The sequence below is a fragment of the Oncorhynchus nerka genome, linkage group LG1, assembly GCF_034236695.1.
Source record: "Oncorhynchus nerka isolate Pitt River linkage group LG1, Oner_Uvic_2.0, whole genome shotgun sequence".
Classification (NCBI taxonomy): domain Eukaryota; kingdom Metazoa; phylum Chordata; class Actinopteri; order Salmoniformes; family Salmonidae; genus Oncorhynchus; species Oncorhynchus nerka.
Window position 1 is genome coordinate 49,069,971 of NC_088396.1, and position 21,392 is coordinate 49,091,362.

Here is a 21,392-nt window from a genome sequence, read left to right on the forward strand (position 1 = left end):
ACCTTTGTATTTCAGAAAGGTTCACATTAGACTATAAGTTGCATTTTCCCACACTCGTTTGTTTTGTAAAAAACAAAAACGTTTTTTTTCACATGACAAATTCACATTTTCTCAACATCTAAAGCTGAAAAGACTACATGTAAATTGTTATTCTCTTCAGTTCACCCATGTAAGACACTGTGTGGGTATATTAGGCTACTAATATTAACCTATGTAAAGAAAAATAACTTTTATTAAATGCAATGATATATTCACACGTCCACAAAGTCCCTAATAGAAAGTGACATTAAACCCAAGACAATATCAGTAAAAACTCCGTCATGCTGTTGACATCGAATTCATGCCCCCAAAAGAGGACTAATGAATAGACTTCCCTTAGGAAACCTAACATTCTCAAATCTTCTGACAGCCAGCTCCTCAAAACTCAGCTAGGCTGCTTGTTACTTCAGAGACATTATGCAATCATATATATCATTATATATCTCAAACAATGATAATAATGATGATCACAAACATAGACATACATAACAGGCAGAGAAACACAGATAGACACAGAGAGAGACACAGAGAGACAGACAGAGAGACACAGAGAGAGACACAGAGAGACAGACAGAGAGACACAGAGAGACAGAGAGATACATAGAGAGAGAGACACAGAGAGACAAAGAGAGAGACACAGAAAGACACAGAAAGACACAGAGAGACACAGAGAGACAAAGAGAGACACCGAGAGAGAGAGAGACAGAGAGACAAAGAGAGAGACACAGAGAGACAAAGAGAGACACAGAGAGACATGGAGAGAGACACAGAGAGAGACACAGAGAGAGACACGGAGAGAGACAGAGAGACACAGAGAGACACGGAGAGAGACACAGAGAGAGAGACAAAGAGAGACACAGAGAGACACAGAGAGAGAGACACAGAGAGAGATAGACACAGAGAGACAAAGAGACACAGAGAGACACAGAGAGAGAGGGACAAAGAGAGACACAGAGAGACAAAGAGAGACAGATTCAGACACACTGCCAGACACTGCTCATACCCACAAACATCGAAAGAACCCAACCCTGCACTTCAAAGAGAGTAAAAAAAATAAAGTTACACTGAAGTCAAGATAAATATGTGTCCTTATACATTAATATTTTTGGTCGAACTACAATGAACACAACATCATTCTCACAGCAAATGACAATTCAAAGTATAGGTAAAATACCATTCACAGTTTGATGCGTTCAGATTTACATGTAATGTGAATGTAATCGTTGAGGTGTTGCCCCACAGTGCATACACACCAGCAGTGTTGCTCATGTTAAACGTGTATGTTTTGGCTATAGTCTATACATGGAATCTCGACTGCGGTTCTGATTAGACTACTGCCCTGGTGCAACGAGACAGGAAGTAGATACAGTCAAATAAACAAACATTGTATTATAATATATATTAATATTGTTTGTTTATTTCACTTATGTTATCTACTTCACTTGCTTTGGCAATGTTAACACGTGTTTCCCATGCCAATAAAGCCCCTTGAATTGAATTGTATAACAACATAAAATGCTTACCTAATGCAGGTGGGTAATCCATGCATTTTCTTGTGGTGACTCTGTATAAATAATACATGATGTTACAGTGAAACTATACAGATTATGAACAGCAGAGGCTCTTCTGTCGATGTGGAGTTCGGGTATGCACAGAGAAGAGAAAGCTAGCACTGATACGTCAAGTAAATAAGAAATAAAGTTATCGAGGACTTGGTATGTTTCTTTCATGCAATATTAAAAGGCTAATGTTGAGAGAGTGTAGGCTGAGCGTTTTGGTTGGTACGCTACAGTTGCAGAATGCAGAGAAAACATCGCTTGGGAAAATCAGGGAAAGGTCCATGAAGACGTTTGTCTCTTGCACATGACCAGTGGCATCCAATGACAGGCGATAGAGGCACATAAAAAGGTCTATTACCAAGTTGTAAATTCTCCTCTCACAAAAAAAAGAATTTAGACTGCAGCAATTCCCCCTGTTTTTTGCGCATAATGGCGGGGGCTATTCCCCCATTTCTTCTAAAAAAATGCCTGAACATCTCCTTTAGAAAGAGAAAGAACAGCCCCTGCATGTGTAATAAAGTTAGATTTTAACCGTAGACAAACCAAATTTGCTAGTCTTTTGAATCAGAAGATATGTGCATACTTGAGAATATATAGTTTCCTTATGCTAATAATGTTGCCTTTTGCCATGTTGAATAGCCTAACGAACGTGTTTCTAAACGTGTTGAGCCTGAACATTCCATACAGCTAATAATGAATTAAATGGGGTGTTGTAGAACATCAGGAAACGGAAACGAAGAGAACAAAACACTGTTTTTGTTTGTTGCAAAAACAAGAAGATAAAAAATTATCATGAAAACATTTATTGCAAAAATATAGCGCCACTATGCAATATTTTAACCAGAAATCAGAGACAATCCATGACAAGAAACATGTAGATGTCTTGCGTCGGTCAAAATATTACATTAAAAAAAAATGAACCATATAGATATTTGAAACGAAACATGTTCAAAAGTTGCGACGACGGTTAGGTTAATACACATTCGAAAATGTCAATATTGAATTATTGACATGACTTACATTCAAATTCGATCAGGCCTAATACCGTTTTGAAAATGCAACAAATAACTACACATAATCAGCCTCAAAATAGAGAAATAGTTATGTAATGAAAATAAAATATGACTTGCTGTAATATTGGAATTGTTTGTAGTATTATTTATACATGTTTTGTTGTTATATTGTTTGTACATTGTTGTGTTTAAAATGTGTGTGACTGTCCTTGTCTATCATTGTTTCAGTGTTCAGTTTTTTTGTGGACAACCGGAATGAGCGCTAAAGCCTCTGAAAAAGCTCATTGGAGATCCTAATACACAAACAAACAAGACAAGTGTCATGTTGTGAGTAGGGTTCTCTGTCCACTGTTCTAGTCCACACCGTTTGGACAGATTGTCATTTACATTTACATTTAAGTCATTTAGCAGACGCTCTTATCCAGAGCGACTTACAAATTATGTTGTGAGTAGGGTTCTCTGTCCACTGTTCTAGTCCACACCGTTTGGACAGATTGTCATGTTGTGAGTAGGGTGCTCTGTAGTCCACTGTTCATGTTGTGAGCGACTATGTTGTGAGTAGGGTTCTCTGTCCACTGTTTGGACAGATCCAGTCTCTGTCCACTGTTCTAGTCCACACCGTTTGGACAGATTGTGAGTAGGGTTCTCTGTCCACTGTTCTAGTCCACACCGTTTGGACAGATTGTGAGTAGGGTTCTCTGTCCACTGTTCTAGTCCACACCGTTTGGACAGATTGTGTTCTAGTAGGGTTCTCTGTCCACTGTTCTAGTCCACACCGTTTGGACAGATTGTCATGTTGTGAGTAGGGTGCTCTGTCCACTGTTCTAGTCCACACCGTTTGGACAGATTGTCATGTTGTGAGTAGGGTGCTCTGTCCACTGTTCTAGTCCACACCGTTTGGACAGATTGTCATAGCCTACAGAAAATGCAACGTAAACGTATTTGTAAAGCAAAGTACACAACTCTGTAGTCCATGAAATACAGGACTATGATTCATCAGACTATTGTGCATTATGTCATAAGATCAACAAAAAATATATAGATATAATTTATGTATTTTGGCGTGCTCAATATTTTCTTGGGAAAACTAGGCTACGAAGAAATATGAAATTACATTACAGAAGTCTAATAGCCACATTGTAACAGTCTCTCGTTCATGATAGTTACACGTTGATTTGGGTCTGTAAAGACAGAAGACAGTGTCCACAAATAGGCGTTAGAATATTTTATCGTGTACATTTCAGCGTGATTCGTCTGGGGATTGTATTCTGGTGCATTCTATTGTAGTGTTTCAGTTACTGTGCATGGACCTGTGCTTGGACCATATGACGTGGACACATCGAACATTCTCTCCCTGGTCATATGGCGTGGACCTTCTCTCCTTGGTCATATGGCGTGGGCAATCTCTCCCTGGTCATATGGCGTGGACATTCTCTCCATGGTCATATGGCGTGGACATTCTCTCCTTGGTCATATGGCGTGGACATTCTCTCCTTGTTCATATGGCGTGGACATTCTCTCCTAGGTCATATGGCGTGGACATACTGTCCCTGGTCATATGGCGTGGACATTCTCTCCCTGGTCATATGGCGTGGAAGTTCTCTCCCTGGTCAAATGGGGTTGAAGGGAAATTCTCTCTCCTCTAGCTGGCCTACCGACTGTTTATTCTCCTCCTCTAGTTAAAGGATAGATCTGCGTTATGCAAAGTTCAATTCCAGTATTGTCTATTATCATCATCCTCAAAGAATGTTGCAATTGTACATCATAAACTAATAGGGAGATTTTGAAAACTGCAGGCCTACGAATTGGGCCTGTACGTGATTCGAAACCAACCAACCTTGAGGTCTTATCCAGAGGAGAGTGTGGAAGAGCCGAATAATTAATTTAGGCGCTCTGCTAGTTTATTGTCAGGGTATTGCAGCAGCTCGGTCTCTTGCGGTGTTGTAAAGTCCTGCTGTCTCTGTAAGTTATCGTATCTGTAAAATGTAGTAAAGTCCCTATGACACGTAATTCTACATGGATTCTGTTGATAACTTGCGCGCTGCGTTATACCATGATTCTACAATTATTAAACTTGAGCAGAGTGCTGCTATAGACCCAGCAGACAGGCTTGTGGAATGGCTGAATTGTAAGCTACACGAAATGCCTTTTCTGTTTGTAGACCTAATGACAATAGAAAGGCTCGAAATAAGAACTAATTTCTGCCTAATGTTTAGGACTATCCCAACGGTTCAGTGGTGACTGGGGTATGTTTTGTCATCCAGCAGTCTTATGGTTGGCATTTCTGCCTAATGTTTAGGACTATTCCAACGGTTCAGTGGTGACTGGGGTATGTTTTGTCATCAGCAGTCTTATGGTTGGCGTAATGTTCAGTAAACAGTCGACTGCTGAACATTGATCAAACACACCTAGACACATTTGCAATTTATTTTGATCACAAAGATCATGAAAGGAACCCTCACAGATAACAAAAAAAAACACAGTAGAAAATAAACCTACCACAGTTAAGGGCATGAGATATGCTATGATATAATCACATATAGGAGCTAAAAATCCAACAAATCCAACAACAGCTAACATCCGTTAACATCCGTCAACATATGTGAATAAGGCTGAAAATACACATGAAAAGCGGAGTGAATTCAGTCTTGTCTTTGTCCCATGAAGGAAAACATTGTCAATATTTTCATATATGTGCCCTTTCCTTTTCATTGATCTTCTGTATTCACTAACATATCCAGGACATTTCTGTATAAAAAAAAACTAGCAACAGTATATACATAATAATATTAATAATAACCATCAGAATAATTATATTGATGATGATGATAATAATTATTATTATTATAGTAATAATAATAAATATTACACCCAATTGCTCTAATGTAAAAGCATATTTGAACTGTTTTCTGTTATCAACAGAGGTAATTACTTTGTTAGTCATTATATTTACGCGTTAAAATACAAATCTACAGTCAACAATAGACTGAAGGAGTATTTTTAGCAGAATCTGAAATAGCTGCAATAGCCTTATAGGTCAAAATAGGTCAAAATATTCCATATATCGATAAAAGCGATGCACCAAAGCCCCTCGTCAATGTTTACAAAAAATATTTTTCATTAATTCATTGAACATCGTCGCTAAAAAAATCTTTACGGCCCCTCGCCCTCAACCCATCGTCATCGATAGAGATGCGGTCTTCTGTCGAACAACGTCGCCCTCTAGCGCTCCTGATTTTCAACTAAATGATTTCCTAGTGACCTATAGAATAAGTTGTCTCTTCATTAGTAAATACTATCTAGTATGATACTTTACCAATGCTTGGAGAATATACCTTTACTATGTGTCAATTATCATAATTTATTTTTTCCAAACCAACCAAAATGATCATACGCATACATTCAAATCCAACCGGTTTTTTTCCGTTTTTTAAAAGGTTGTTACACAGAATAGACATTACTTGACATATTTCAATGTATTTCAGAAACCGGGTTTAAATCCACCCTTTCAGTACCAATAGAATCACCACTGTAAACGGCCTTTTACGCAGCAGTCAAAGTGAAGTTTTGGCCCTCTCGGTAGGACATGTAGATAGATGGTGAATAAACATGACTTTCTTTACATTAGGGGGGCTGATTTCCTCTCAGTCGCGAAGAAAAACAATTTATCGACCAGACACCCTGTAGAAAGTGTCTGCATTTTTGTTTGTCAGCAAAAAGACTCAAACACGTAAGAGGGTTTGAAGGGAGAGAGGTACCCTGGCTCATAAAGTAATTTAGACCAGACGTCTAGCCATCTATATATCTTTATGGGACCACTGTTCTTCCTGCTTTAAAGCAATTATACGTACAGGTTGGACAATAAATTGGAGATCAGTGCAACACCTCTCCCAATCATAAATACTTTATTACCTCTTTAAACAATGCAACATTCTCCTATTCAAGTGAAATCCAACCACCTTGTAAGCCAAATTCATATTATGAAAAAAATGTTTCTAAAATGTGAGTTCAGTATTCCAAATGACACTTTACGTTGTTTCATTCTGATGAACTTAAAAAAAAATACAACGAAATATCCAATCATTGAATCTCGTATACAGATTAACCAAATGCATTTATTTAAGAGAAAGAAACCTTCTCATTAGTCCTACTTTCCTAGTCACCAAATAGTTCTAATTTCAGTTTTGCAATAAGGCGATATTAGTCATATCTCTCAATTCTGCAAACTACTGCATTAGTGCAAGGGAACCTTAAATACAGCCTGAATTGGATTCGGAAAATGCAGGAATATGCTAAGATTAAGGCTACGCCCAATCATGTCTCATTTCAAAACTAATCTCAGAAAAAAACACCATGAAACTAATATAAATACTAATAAAGAGTATAATTTCATTTTAAATTATAGTCCCAGCCTTACAAACATAATCAGTCAGCCTCTACCTTTTAAGTAAGTTATATAATTTCCAATTTGCGTGATGGATCTTTCACTGAATTAGGCCTACAATATTCACTGAAAATATTAGCACAAATATATCATCTGAAAACATGACATTGTTCAAATACACCACGAAGAAAACGATACGCAAGCACATTCCCATGGGCTCATACTGGGCATAAATACTCGAGTTCTGGAGTAATTCGATTAAGACTCAACATTAACTTTGATTCAAACCCCCCCCAAAAAAGAAAGAACGTTATATTCCAAGTAATCACAACAATATGGTACATCACAAGGCGAAGGATTACAAATCCACTCTAGCGTGGGCTATAAGTGATCCTTACTGCCCCTCTCTCTGTTCATCTTTTTCATTTTCATTCTTCTGTTCTGGAACCAGATTTTGACCTGTCTTTCAGTTAAATTGAGATTTCGAGCCATTTCGTTTCGTCGATCTCGTGTCAAATACATGTTGTAAAGGAATTCTTTTTCCAGTTCTAGTGTCTGATATTTTGTATATGGACATCGCTTCTTCCTTGTTGAACGTGCATGAATCCAGTTTGCTGCAGGGTTGTCTGCAGAACAGAGGACAAAGTTGAAACTCACACGAGAAATAGCAGGAAAACGAAATAAACAAACCATGAATATGGTAAATACAAGCATCAGAATTAATAATTGTATATTTGTAAAAAATAATAATAATAACAATAATACTGAATTTGTTGACGCAATTATTATCACACGCTTGTGTTAAATACCCACTTTGCATCCGTAGGCAGTGTTTTGCGGTCCGTGGTATAAGATAGACACTTTTATAGGTTAGTAAAACCTCCAATTTTACACACCCGGCTCGTACAGTTCTTAAGGTTGTAAATCAGGGGGGACATTTCGTTTACTTACTTTGGTCAAGTCGTTTTTTCTCTTCTTTAGGCTCGCTGTGATTCGAAGTATCACTGCCAACGCTCTCTTTGGCCACATTTTTCGGACATTCGGACAATCCACAAGCATAACCAGGGCCACGGACAACCACCCGAGTCTCTGGCTCGAAAGTGGCACTCTCAGTCCTTTTCAGTGGTAAACTTTCGGGCTTGGTTCCATTTGTTCCATAATGCCGGCTGTTATAGTGAAAGCCGGAGAAAGAAACGTTGTTAGAAATTGGGTCTATCCACGAACGAACATATCTGCTGTCTGCTGCGGAGAGGTGGGACTGGACGTAAGGATGGTAAATCCCTGATACTGCGGCGGTGGACTGCGTGTGGACCGAGGACCAAGACCCGGGGAAAACGGCTGATTTGGGTGCAAAACTGCAGGAGGAAAAATCTACATTGTCCCCAACACCTGGTGGCATTGAGGTCGTACTGTGCGGAGACTGGACAAAGCGTGGCCTGTACACATCCTCTGCTTCATGCCCCATTATAGAGTCCACATAATAGTTACTTAGAGTGCTACTGGTCGACATTTTTGGATCCCTTCGTAGTCATATAAAAGGTTACACTGTTATGGAAACCTTTCCTCTGAACAATCACAGTATTTTTGCTGGCTTCATTCTTCAGGGATTGGTTACATGAATCACGTGATCATATTTACCAACGCAGTGAGTAAATCAGTCCGCTGTAATGGTATAGGCCTATGTTTAATTTGCCTTTTTATTTAAAGAATGCCATAGAAACCGAATGGTTAAGGAGAAAGAATGTCAAACTTTAAGTAATGATGTGTTAGTGGACGTTTTGAATGTGCATACGGTTTAGGGTGGTGCAGGTCTATTTGTTTTACGTATAGATTAGCCTCATACACACATTTATTTCACAGCCACCACTCAACATTGACGCCACACCATATTATGTGTGAAAACTCTCACAAGATATCGTCATAAAGTATATCATACACTCAATGCTTGTAAAACATTTTTATAGACTACTAGTTGTAAGTCCTCGTTAAATAAATGTAATAGCATGCTATAAAATAAGGATCATTTTTGCACCGACTCTGTTTTACATTGTTAGCTTATATATTAAACTAGTCACTTTCACTAGTTTGGTTGGTCTTGTAAGTTTGAACCAGCTAGTGTTATTTGTATAGTGATTGTATTTATCTAGAGGAGAGACATAATTATTTGATGTGTATCAATAAAATATTTATGGGCTGCGTTTGATTATACATTCATGTGCCCACAATAAAACGGACTATTGGCGCAATAAAGTGGTTCTGTGCAGAGTGATGTCTAAAAGTCTGGATTTAAGAGGATCTTTTTAGGTTTACAGAACACATGACTTGTTGATTAGGCAACTTTTGTAAACTCTCATCAAGAGATGAATACAAACGTAAATAAAATCTGTCAACTGATTCATTTCAAATACATTATCCCACGATGGAACAAAAACAACGAGGAAGAAGAAGGAACAGAACTGATTATCACATAAATGTTCACATGAGGACAAAACAACATGGCGGCGACGTGCCAATGAATTTGTGCTTGAACATCATAAGGCCCAGACAGGCACTAGGGACCCGCTTCTTCAACAGAAAGTGAACATTGCATTAGCTTGAGCTACGCAACATATTATAAGCCTTGTTAGAAGACATTATAAAGGCTCACACGTGTTTATAATACGTCATAGAGCATTATAACTTAATGCTTTAACTAGTGTTGTAAAAAATAATGATGTTGCCAAGCAGGCCATTGATAAATAAAACCATGTAATCTGTTGTGTGTGTGTGTGTGTGTGTGTGTGTGTGTGTGTGTGTGTGTGTGTGTGTGTGTGTGTGTGTGTGTGTGTGTTTTTCAGCGTTCATTCGTCTGGACATGGGGGTGTGCAGTTCGTGTGTAAAATAGAGGCAGAGGAAAGAGGAAAATAGTGTGTACCGAATTCAAATAGTCTACCCGGATAGAGTTATAAACTTGGCTTGGACTTCTATACACAGGGGCAGCAGATACGTCTACTACTGGGCAAAGCGATCTGCCAGTATAAGCTTACAACACAAGCCATCTCATGACATTTAACCACATCAACATAAATAACAACTTAATTTCTGATATTTTGAATCATGACAGAATGTTTGGCCAATATGGTATCAATTAAATGTATTTCAATGATTACGGTTTTAACCCGAAGTAAAAACATTTTTGTAGTCCTTATATATGACAAGAGGTTGCTGTTTAGGTGATAGCCTATTGGATGTATCAATGTTGTGATAAGAAAATAATTTTATATATTCTTCTAGGCCTATTCCTTGCTCTTTTTATTTTGTATACTTTTTCAAAATGTAACCTTTATTTAACTAGGCAAGTCAGTTAAGAACAAATTATTATTTACAATGACAGCCTACGCTATTAGAATATATGGTTATGTAACCTATTTTGGAAATCTAATGAACCCGTTTTTCTAAGAAGATCCTATATCCGGACCCCAATAGCTGTTTTTGTAGGTTGTTGGGAACCTTCCCAGATCCGTGTAAATATAATAACATGTTTAGGTACATGGCATGAATAGGATACGATGCTTGTTTTTGTGTGTTTGAATAGAAGTATTCATGCGTATTTTGTGTATTTTAATAGATGTATTAGTGTGTATTTTGAGTATTTAAATAAGTATCCTACGGTGTCTGAACGCTTCAAGTAGCTCCTTCAACAAAGCCTGACATCAAAGTTTAGGGAATGAAACATGTAGTAGGACAGGGGTATTGGCTCGTTGGTTTTCTGTTCCACCTGATAACTCACTGCACACACCTGGTAACCCACGTCTAAATCAGTCCCTGATTAGAGATTAGAGGGGAACAATGAAAAAAAGCTGTGGCACTGGCTTCGAGGTCCTGAGTTGAGGTTGTAGGCTATATTTACGTAGGTGTGTGTGTGTGTGTGTGTGTGTGTGTGTGTGTGTGTGTGTGTGTGTGTGTGTGTGTGTGTGTGTGTGTGTGTGTGTGTGTGTGTGTGTGTGTGTGTGTGTGTGTGTGTGTACACCACATATAGGCCTTAGAAACCAATTGGATAGCATATTCACAAAACAACTCAACTTCACAAGCTAACGTTTATTTTCAAATACAGGTATGTTTCTGAATGCTAATTGACAATAGGTCTAGCAATGAATTAATAATAAGAGCCATAATTAATTAATTGGTCAATAGACTAGGCCTGTTAGTCTTTGAATAGCTAAACCGCAATCATGTTGAGCATAGGCCAACGCTCAAATAGGGATGTTTGTGAAATTGACGTTGCACCTACATAAGATATGACGTATACCGCAGTTAGACTTGTTGTGAATATTCGTTTTCTTAATTTGATTGGTTCACATAACAATGTGAAACTACGGCCAGTCACTAATAATTCTAGCGGAACTAAAATAACCTTATTGCGGGCTCCTACAAATAGTTCTCTGTTTTGTTACATTTATTTATACATCTGATATACACGAATGCATTGTTGTAAGTGCTCTTGATAGGATAATTTGCTAAGTGACTAAAATGTAATGTTAAATCTGTCTTCATGAAAAAGCCTATGTCTACTGCAAGACGAAGCACTGAAATAAGAAATTACATTTGACTATCAATTTATTGCAGGATACATGCCACAAACATGCGTAAGATTTACACTCATTAACATTGCTCACCACATTTATGCTACATAAACGGTTATATGATTACGATTCAGCTAAGAGTTAGCGCTTAATTCTAAACGAATGTATAACTTTTCATTCACTATCGATTTAATGTGTTTTCATGTCCGAAAAATGAGCTTCCAAACAAGTCAGAATCAATCAAACCAAACCGTTTAATAATGGATACATAGTATATTTGAATAATTTAAGACGTTATTAATGTACCCTATGAAAAAATATATTCAAAATACACAATGCGTCACCATGTAAACATGAAAATAAAATAGCAGTCAGTCGCAGTTTCGGTGAAAAAACCCCAAAAGTCCGATGCTCCCACACCACCGCTTAGAGGAAAAAGACAATAAATCAAGCTTTCCGTAAAGCAAACTCACGAAAAGGTGAGATTTGAAGTAAGTCCCCGAATTCTGTTTTCACTGTTCATTTTCTTAAGCTTCATCCTGCGGTTTTGGAACCAGATCTTGACTTGCCTGTCGGTGAGGTTGACGCCTTTACTGATCTCTAGACGGCGCTCTCGGGTCAGGTACATGTTGAATAAAAACTCCTTTTCCAATTCAAGCGTCTGGTGCTTTGTGTAGGGGCATCTTTTCTTCCTGCCGCTTGTTGCAGTCATCCAATTGCTCGTTGGAAGGTCCGTTTTGCTGTCTGAAATGTCATCAAATCAACAAATGTTTTAACATGACAAAATAGGAAGATATCACTCAGATTTTGCAATTCATGAAAATATGTTTTCACTAGTCACACAGCTCTGGTCAGAATGATATAATGTTTAAATTATATTGATATCGTGTTATATGAGTAGTATTAGTTGGTAGTCGTGGGTCAAACGTGTTGAGAATAGTATAGGCATAAATAACAACATTCTTTAAATTACACGACTAAGTTTTTTGACCAAATTAATATTTTAAACGAACTAAAATACACATTTGTGAGAGACGGTTTCTGTATCATCACAACACTGAGGATGAACATACAAAACAGACTACAGGCATTATTTCTCCTAGGTGTTAATATACACATAAATATATATATATATATATATATTTCCCCAAAAATAAAAATTAACGTTCTATTACTATCAACAAAGAAACAAATCAATTAAGAAAATCTAAATATAAAATACTATTTGATGCAGACATGTCTGGTCCGCGGTTGAACCGTTTCCTGTAAAAGCCTTTTACTGCAACCTGAGTAAGGCTCTCATTAAACATTACGACTTTAGGGCTGTTTGTGTTTTATATTGGGTTTTATGATACCGCCATACGAGTCATCCTTTTACTGTACCTACCTTTAGATTCTCTTTGTGTCAACTCTGGGCTGGAGACTGAAGATTCAGTGGAGCAGTTCTCCTCCCGTTGCGCGGTGGATGTAGGATTCGGGATTTCCGCGGGGATGGGTGTCTTGCTGGTCTCCCGGTTATGCGGTATCTCGGCCGTTTTCTTTTCCAGTTCGACAAAAAAGGAAGAAAATTGCGGTTTTGGAGTGACTCTGTTGAGCTGCACGAATGTGATGTTTGGACTTGTCTTCTCCTGGCCATAGTCCTGGTCTTTCCCAGTCGAGTAGGTTTGGTTTAATCTGAAATACCCTGGGACAGGGATCTCGGGGCAGTCAACTGAACACGATTCGGGGATTATATTAGCATATACAGGGACATCGGACGAGTTGACCTTTGCTCTCTTGTCTGAATACATGCAGAAATTCCTCTCCTCCTTAATGTTTTGTGAAAAGGTGCAATTGGGCATCTGGTCGGATGGTTGCTCTATTCCGCAAGGTCTACTGGGATCTGTCCAGTTATCAATTTGAGGTATGTAAGGGTGGAAATTCATGCCCAAATTTTGGTGGTTGACGTCCCCTCGTTTACTGAGAGACGGCAAGAGTCCACAGGTTTGCATTCCGTAAATTCCCATTTCTGCACCGGACGGCATGTACATGTTGCTGCTGGAGTAAAAACGGTCAGTCCTGCAAGCGCCAATCAACGAATCAACTACAAAAGTATTAGTAACAGGAGAGCTGTTTGGAAAGGACATTTTGGATAAGTTTTTAAAGGAGAGAGATGTCGTTTGTAGGCTGCCATATCTAGAAAAACAACGTCCGTGTTGCTTAGGATGCCTCTCTGCCACACGACAACCTCACCAATGAAATGTGAAAATGGCCTTGAGACGCAGACTCTTTTTCCATCACATGGAAACATTGACTCATAACTAGGAAGCAGTCGTGGTCAACAGCGACACCTAGAACACAGACTTGAAATTGATTCAAACTGACTGACGAAGGACATCTTAAACATTTAGCCTGTCTTCTTTGCTTGATATGAAGAAAAAAATATCTAAACTAAGGATGAACATGGATTTAGCGTTGAGATAATTAACCGTTACATCAAGCTCCAATTCCCTTACTTTGGCACATTTAAATACATTTAAGACCATTTTAATTCACAAGAATAATCTACTCAGTCATACAAGTCAAAGCTTTGACTTGACCTAAAATAACGATTTCTAATCACACGGTGTAGTGATGGAAATATAATCCTAACCGAAAATAATCTATGTACATTAGGTGGGCTATTTCAATCATTTCAACCAAAACTTCAACCAAATCTGGCTATTATAGGCCTATATCTTTTATTTTGTCATTTAATTCTTAAATAAACCGTGTCTGGTTTAGGATATTATCCTCTAAAAAACTAAATTACAAGGAAAGGTGATATCGATTGCCCGGTTCTACATTTTGTTGACATTTTTGTAACCTTTGAATGCCTGCTCAGGGTACGGCACACTGTATTTGTGACCTATATGACGGACTGGGAAAGTAGGTGGACGCATTTAATAATAAAACCATACGGAGCTAAACACGCTCCCCATAGTAGCCTATTCTCAACTCAGCATCTCATACATATAACAGGTCCAGGTTTGCAAATAGGTAGACAATGTTGATTTTTTTTTTTACACACAGAGAAATCAACAAGCATGCAAAAATAGACACCCCGATTATTTTGCTGAATAAAACGAATAATGTTATTAGAAGCACGTTGAACAGGCCTACCTCAATTGGTTAGTGCATGTCGATTACTAAACACAAGAAGGATATACTTGACTGCGCAAACATCAAGAAAATTGTAAATTACATTTAAAGAAAATCCGGCATAGGCCGACGACATGCTTCTATTAAAGCCAGAAAATGTGTTAAGAATCAGTGTGTCTGCAGCGTATTGTTAATTAACTGCAGGAACACAGCATCTAACGAAATCATCCAGGTATTCAGACGGGTATTATAAGGGATTTAATAACTAAGCAAAAAATTTAGTCAAATGCGTGAACCAGGAAAAATATGCATGCTTTTGAAGGTACTCTTCCTGGTTCCGTTTAAATTAAGGTATCAAACCAACCCTGGTCTACTCAACGTCTACTCAACATTTTAGGGTTTACACTTTTAGAGATCACATTTTTTTGTAAATAATTTTACACTATCAGCGAATATGGATTGAAAGTAAGACAACATGTTTATTAGACATGGTCTAATGCTCGTCCAAATCAAAATAACTAGTCAAATTTTTCCGCGTGACAAGTAGCCAAGTGGTTAGAGCGTTGGACTAGTAACTGAAAGGTTTCAAGATCGAATCCCCGAGCTGACAAGACAGTTAGGCCTGTTCTTATGCCGTCATTGAAAGAAAGTATGAATACGTTCTTAACCTGACTTGCCTAAAATAAAATAAAAACATGCACACGACAATTGAGGAATCCAGATAGGCCTTATGACTTAACATTTTTTAAAGTTTTATTTCGTCAGGGTTTCAACTGAAATTAAGTTTAACCCAGTAATATTTCAAGTAATTTCAAGTCATGTCCATAACAACAAATTACCAAAGATCATGCAAATCTATCGGTTAAACTTGGGCTTGGTGTCTCCATTGGAGGCTGGTGGGGGGAGCTATAGGAGGACGAGCTCATTGTAATGGTTGGAATGGAATGAATGGAATAAGTTGAACATGTGGTTTCCATATGTTTGATGTGTTTGATACCAGCCTGTATCTGTATCTACAGCTCCTCCCACCACGTCTGTATATATATGCCTATGATATACATATCCACGTAGTTAAAGCTAATGTTTAATCCACTTTAAAATGGTGGTGTTAGGCTACTACTTCTTAGAAACAGTGATGGTGTCCCTTTGATTGCAATGCATGGAATGCATCAACTGAACACAGTCTGCTTGGGCTATTATGTAAAAAAATATATATAAATAAGCTATTTCCCAACATTTACTAGGCTATATTCTCTCATCAAACCCCGGACAGAAACATTAGCAGCTTTTCAATAGTTTTCTAGATCACAGTTGTAGTCACACATACGTGTGTTTTCATGAACAAACTCTAATCGAAATGTGCTACACGTCTGCCCTCGTGTGGTTAGAATGGGAACGAGGAGCCAACTGGCAATATTTTCCGACACAACAATTTCCTAAACTAAAAACCTAATAAAATATGCCAACCATCACAAGACTGACTGACATGTGTGTTTGTGATTGATTTCCAAACATATCTTATATTACTGATTTCCTACGGCTACATTTCGAATGATCAGATTCACTGACATTATCTCAGCGAAAGGAATAACCAAAACCTACTACCGGTATGGCAAAAGTGGTCATTCCCCTGCCTCAAAAAATACAATATTTAGGTTTATTCAGGATTATATTATGAACTGTTTCGCTTTTAGTTGACTGACTGCCTTTTTTTGTTCATGTCTGCTATAATACACGAGGGACTCACACGCTGCTTGGAATTAAACCATTGATTTAAAAAAATATTTAGGGTTTCCATGTTGGTACAAAAGCTGAACTATAATATAGTATTGTTGTATGACTATAATGTCGTGCGTAATGCTGCCACATCAGAAGCTTGCGCGTGATTTGACGTATATTGCATTACATTTAATGCAACATCTCAATTGGTTAGTATAGGAGACAGGTATATCAACTTCAAACACGAAACTGTATCGCTGGATCTGATTGCTTTTCATACAAGAAAAATCACTGCTTCGCAGCCATATTGGAATCTGCTGCAGTGCAGATATTATTCAGGCGTCGGTTGTCAAAGAGAACAGCCAAAAGGCGCCTCTACATATTCAAAGGTGAGAGGTGACGACCTTGACATTATACTAGAAGTTCAAAGCCATCAAATAACGTTTGTATATGAAATGAACAATATTTGATCGTTAGTAGGCTACTGACAACATTACAAATAAAAACACCACTGTTTTTTAAGCTGCTAAATCAAACATAGGCATTTTACGCACGGGAGTCATTCCCTTTTAATAATGGAATGCCATTTCAAGTTAAATATAAACAAATATATACTAAACATATATACACATTTGGTCATAGTCTATGCATTTAGATTTTCTACAGATATAACTCAATAGTTTTACAAGTAAGAAAGGACTGCATCTGTCTCGACTATTTGGGAGTAGGGCCGCATTTGGAGTGGCCAGAGGGTCCAATAGCCTCCGATTTACACATTTACAGCTAGTTTTTATTATGCTGTCTAGACGGTTCAAGGTTTAGTAAACAGCCTTAGTGTAACACAACATAAAGGGATAAAAGGTCTAGTCTAAACTTTGAAGTTGAAGCAAATAAAAGGCGCTTCTGCTTGGATACAAAAGGCTATTTAGAGGATATTCGCTCTATGGTCTATTCACATAACCACCAGCTTCAGTGCCATTAGTACTTTATAAAATATTCAATACCAGATTGCTTTGGTATGAGCATCCCTATAGGAGATGATAAAAACCTTGTTGAATTGTATAAAATGATACATCATTTTATCCCTATGCCAAATGTGGATCCTGACCAAAGCCGAAAGGAGCTCGTGATTGCAATAAATTGAGGTAACGCATAACTACATTTACCATGTGTACTTTATTTGATACCACAATATACATAACATGCGTCTATTAAATGCATACACAATTCTACTATTGTAAATGACTTATTACACTCATTAATTACTGTAATCAAAGTACGCGTTGCTTACTGCAATGTTTGTGAATCCACCAAAGCACATACCGTGTAAACTTAAAACTTAAATATGTACAAAAGTAAGGTATATGCCTACATAGCCTAGATATTACAATTAATTACCGTAATAATATGCAAATGAACATTATGTCGAGGTCTCCTGGATGATTTCGACACTGGATTGAATCTTATTTTAAATAACAGGATTCATGTGTTCATTGAGGTAAGTATTTAAGTGGAAGATACAAAAAGAGTTGCATAGATAGATTCAGCCTGTTTGCAATGTTCAGTTTTGTTGTGCGGTGTTTCAACTGTTGTTTGTACATCGCACAGATGTACCAACAAAAAAAGAGTTGTGAAGCACTTATGGCTCCTCTAAATGCAAAAGATCAATATAAAGGATTTCCAGTGAAATACCGAAACCGGTCCCGGTTTAGCTTTTTCTCTTTCATTCTTCTGTTCTGGAACCAAATCTTCACTTGTCGATCTGTCAGGTTTAACTTCATTGTCAACTGGAGCCGCTTCTCCTTGTTTATGTACACATTGAAGAAGAATTCTCGTTCAAGTTCTCGGATCTGGAATTTTGAGTAGGGGCATCTCTTTTTTCTGGACTTTGACGAACCTAAACGGGACAAACAATTGTTTTACCACACAGATGTAGAACAATGCCGTTCAGATTAAAGTTGGTACAATGCAAGTGTTAGTACAGAACATATAATTAACAAGTTAGCTGAGTAAACAAAATGATCTTCCCGCGCGCAGCCGCTAACACACACAGGCAGATATGCGGGAGCGAGTGCGAGTGAGCGCGCACATACACACGTAGGAACTCACACGGATATTTTATTTGACTCTATGTCTGTCCTACACGGTTCGTTTCGACGTTATAGGTACAATATTTTTATGCAGCTAAAGATAACCCCTTCACATGTATGTGTCATGTATCTCGAACAATAGCATATCCTACCTCCCTGGTTATATCATTGCTTTGTTACTTTGTACATTCACTATCGTAAACAAATAAGACTGATAAACATGGCTGCATGGTAATTTACACAGTGCAAGGGAGTCAGATGACTTCTATTCGGATATGCATCAGAAGTATTGCAGCATGGCTCACCTAAACTGGTTTCCCATCGTAAATATTTTTACAACAGTAAACTCAATCTTATTGGGGTATATAAAACCGTTGTGTGCTTATAAAGGGGCACATAAAATCGGAACGACTACGTTGTGGACTTACTATAACCCATTTAGTGCTTGTACCTACTTGGGCTGTTGTTCTTGTCCCCGGGGCAGTTTGATATAGAATAATCATGTTCGTCTATGTCCTCAGTTGGGTCTGAAGTCTGTTTATTACATGCAGCATCTCCGGGGAGACTGGAGTCTGCCTTCTGTTTTGAGTGTTCGGGCCCAGAGTTGGGCTTTTCAGAGTTAACAGTCTGGAAGAACTGATCAAACCCTTGTGGAAGAACCCCATTTCGGCCGACATTGGTGAATAAATTGCATGGCGAGTTCATACCGCTGTGATGCCCGTACAATGAATCATTTTTTAATATCATTTCCGCCCTGTTCGATGACGGGATTAAGTCTCCGTGCATTATCTCGTCCGTTGAGTAGTAAGAAGCGTAATTGCCCCTGTAATGCCATTTGCTTGGGTGATCCAGTCCATAGTCTCTGAAAGCCACTCCTCGAACAGGTCGGACTTGAGCTATGTTGGAAGAATAAGGACAATTATTTTGACACGAAGTAGTCTTGGGTAAAAACGAGGAGATTGATGAAAAATCAGGCGCCGAAACATAATATGTACAACTTGGTAAATACATATTTGACACACAGTTGTTACGCTCATCGTACTCCGACATATCTCCTCTTCTCTCTTTTGCTATAGCGAAAGGAATTTGTAGCTCGAGTGCGTTAAACTTTGTCCATCTATTGCACCATAGGCGTGTGGAAAGGATCCGCGAGGGAGAAAAAAATCGGAAACGTAGGCTGACGTGCAATTCATCTTGATCGATTCCTGAGTTATTTTTCTCATGTGATCCAGTAAAGGAATTACTATATACCAATATCAGTCATTATTAATAACTAGAGCAACTAATTTGACCGTAAATAACAGTTAGTTCATTGGTTTCCTGGGTTTAGAAACAACTACTTTGTAAATATGTGCTTGCTCTTGTGATATAGACATTAGTAAACAATCCCTGAGAGATTTCATCAATGCAACAGAATTCGAGTTATATAATGGCAAACCCACAACTTTGTCAGTATTTATTTCGTGTACTATATGTGTGCGCTATTAGGGAAGTAGGCAATTTACGTATCATGATAGTTCAATATATATTACACCAGATATTACATGACCAAAAGTATGTGGACACTTGCTCGTCATACGTCTCATTTCAAAATCATGGGCATTAATATGGAGTTGGTCCCCCCTTTGCAGCTACTCTTCTTTAAAGGCTTTCCACTAGATGTTGGAACATTACTGCTGGGACTTGCTTCCATTCAGCCACAAGAGCATTAGTGAGGTCGGGCACTGATGTTGAGTGAAAAGGTGTTTGATGGGGTTGAGGTCAGGGCTCTGTGCAGGCCAGTCAAGTTCTTCCACACCGATCTCGACAAACCATTTCTGTAAGGACCTTGTTTTGTGCACAGGGCATTGTCACGCTATAACAGGAAAGGGCTTTCCCCAACCGCTGCCACACAGTTGGAAGCACAGAATCGTCTAGAATGTCATTGTATACTGTAGCGAACCTCTTAAGGATCTGCCCCTTTTTTCAATTTTCGCCTAAAATGATGTACCCAAATCTAACTGACTCTAGCTCAGGCCCTGAAGAAAGGATATGCATATTCTTGGTACCAATTGAAGGAAACACTTCTAACTTTGTGGAAATGTGAAAGGAATGTAGGAGAATATAACAGAATAGATCTGGTAACAGATAATACAAAGAAAAAAACAACCGTTCTCTTGTATTTTTTGTACCATCATCTTTGAAATGCAAGACAAAGGCCATAATGTATTATTCCAGCGTAGGTTCAATTTAGATTTTGTCAACTAGATGGCAGCAGTGTATGTGCAACGTTTTAGACTGATCCAATGAATCATTGCATTTCTGTTGAAGCTGTTGCATCAAGACTGCCAAAATGTGCCTAATATGTTTATTAATAACTTTTCATGTTCAAAATTATGCACTCTCCTCAAACAATAACATGGTATTATTTCACTGTATAGCTACTGTAAATTGGACAGTGCAGTTAGATTAACAAGAATGTAAGCTTTCTGCCAATATCACATGTGTCTATGCCCTGGGAAATGTTCTTGTTACTTACAACCTCATGCTAACCGCATTAGCCTACGTTAGCTCAACCAATCCCAATTAATATTTCCCTTCACTGGAACTAAGGGGCCTAACCTGAACCATGAAAAACAGCCCCATACCATTATTCCTCCTCCACCAAACTGTACAGTTGGCACTATGCATTGGGGCATGCAGCGTTCTCCCGGCACCCGCCAAACACAGATTTGTCCATCGGCCTGCCAGATGGTGAAGCATGATTCATCACTCCACGCATTGTGATGTTAGGATTGTGCGAAGGCTATTCGGCCATGGAAACCCATTTCATGAAGCTCCTGACAAACAGGACAGACAAACTTTATGCGCTTCGGCACTTGGCTATCCCATTCTGGGAGCTTGTGTGGCCTACCATTTCGGGGCTG

The 21,392-nt window shown here is 38.3% G+C and overlaps 3 protein-coding genes across 3 annotated transcripts; all 3 read right to left on the minus strand.

Annotated features, from left to right (window-relative positions):
• Positions 1-5,110: 5,110 nt before the first annotated feature.
• Positions 5,111-8,587, minus strand: LOC115118864 (homeobox protein Hox-D9a-like). The gene is made up of 2 exons (XM_029647590.2): positions 7,947-8,587; positions 5,111-7,621 (listed from the first exon to the last, which is right to left on the minus strand). Exons 1-2 carry the CDS (start codon positions 8,503-8,505, stop codon positions 7,377-7,379), a joined length of 804 nt encoding a protein of 267 aa, XP_029503450.2. The 5' UTR covers positions 8,506-8,587; the 3' UTR covers positions 5,111-7,376.
• A 2,506-nt stretch (positions 8,588-11,093) lies between these two features.
• On the minus strand, positions 11,094-13,783 carry LOC115118865 (homeobox protein Hox-D10a-like). The gene is made up of 2 exons (XM_029647591.2): positions 12,945-13,783; positions 11,094-12,301 (listed from the first exon to the last, which is right to left on the minus strand). The coding sequence occupies exons 1-2, from the start codon at positions 13,681-13,683 to the stop codon at positions 12,027-12,029; spliced, it is 1,014 nt and encodes a 337-aa protein (XP_029503451.1). The 5' UTR covers positions 13,684-13,783; the 3' UTR covers positions 11,094-12,026.
• Positions 13,784-17,553: 3,770 nt separating this feature from the next.
• On the minus strand, positions 17,554-19,817 carry LOC115118861 (homeobox protein Hox-D11a-like). The gene is made up of 2 exons (XM_029647587.2): positions 18,942-19,817; positions 17,554-18,293 (listed from the first exon to the last, which is right to left on the minus strand). The coding sequence occupies exons 1-2, from the start codon at positions 19,534-19,536 to the stop codon at positions 18,061-18,063; spliced, it is 828 nt and encodes a 275-aa protein (XP_029503447.2). The 5' UTR covers positions 19,537-19,817; the 3' UTR covers positions 17,554-18,060.
• Between the last annotated feature and the right edge of the window lie 1,575 nt (positions 19,818-21,392).

Bases quoted from the DNA above. Each gene is read 5' to 3' on its own strand.
- LOC115118861 (XM_029647587.2), bottom strand. From the start codon at position 19,536: ATGTCGGAGTACGATGAGCGTAACAACTGTGTGTCAAATATGTATTTA. The intron at 18,294-18,941 runs GTAGGTACAAGC...TGTCCCGTTTAG, and splicing joins GGACAAGAACAACAGCCCAA to GTTCGTCAAAGTCCAGAAAA.
- LOC115118865 (XM_029647591.2), bottom strand. From the start codon at position 13,683: ATGTCCTTTCCAAACAGCTCTCCTGTTACTAATACTTTTGTAGTTGAT. The intron at 12,302-12,944 runs GTAGGTACAGTA...ATGACATTTCAG, and splicing joins GACACAAAGAGAATCTAAAG to ACAGCAAAACGGACCTTCCA.
- LOC115118864 (XM_029647590.2), bottom strand. From the start codon at position 8,505: ATGTCGACCAGTAGCACTCTAAGTAACTATTATGTGGACTCTATAATG. The intron at 7,622-7,946 runs GTAAGTAAACGA...TCTGTTCTGCAG, and splicing joins GAAAAAACGACTTGACCAAA to ACAACCCTGCAGCAAACTGG.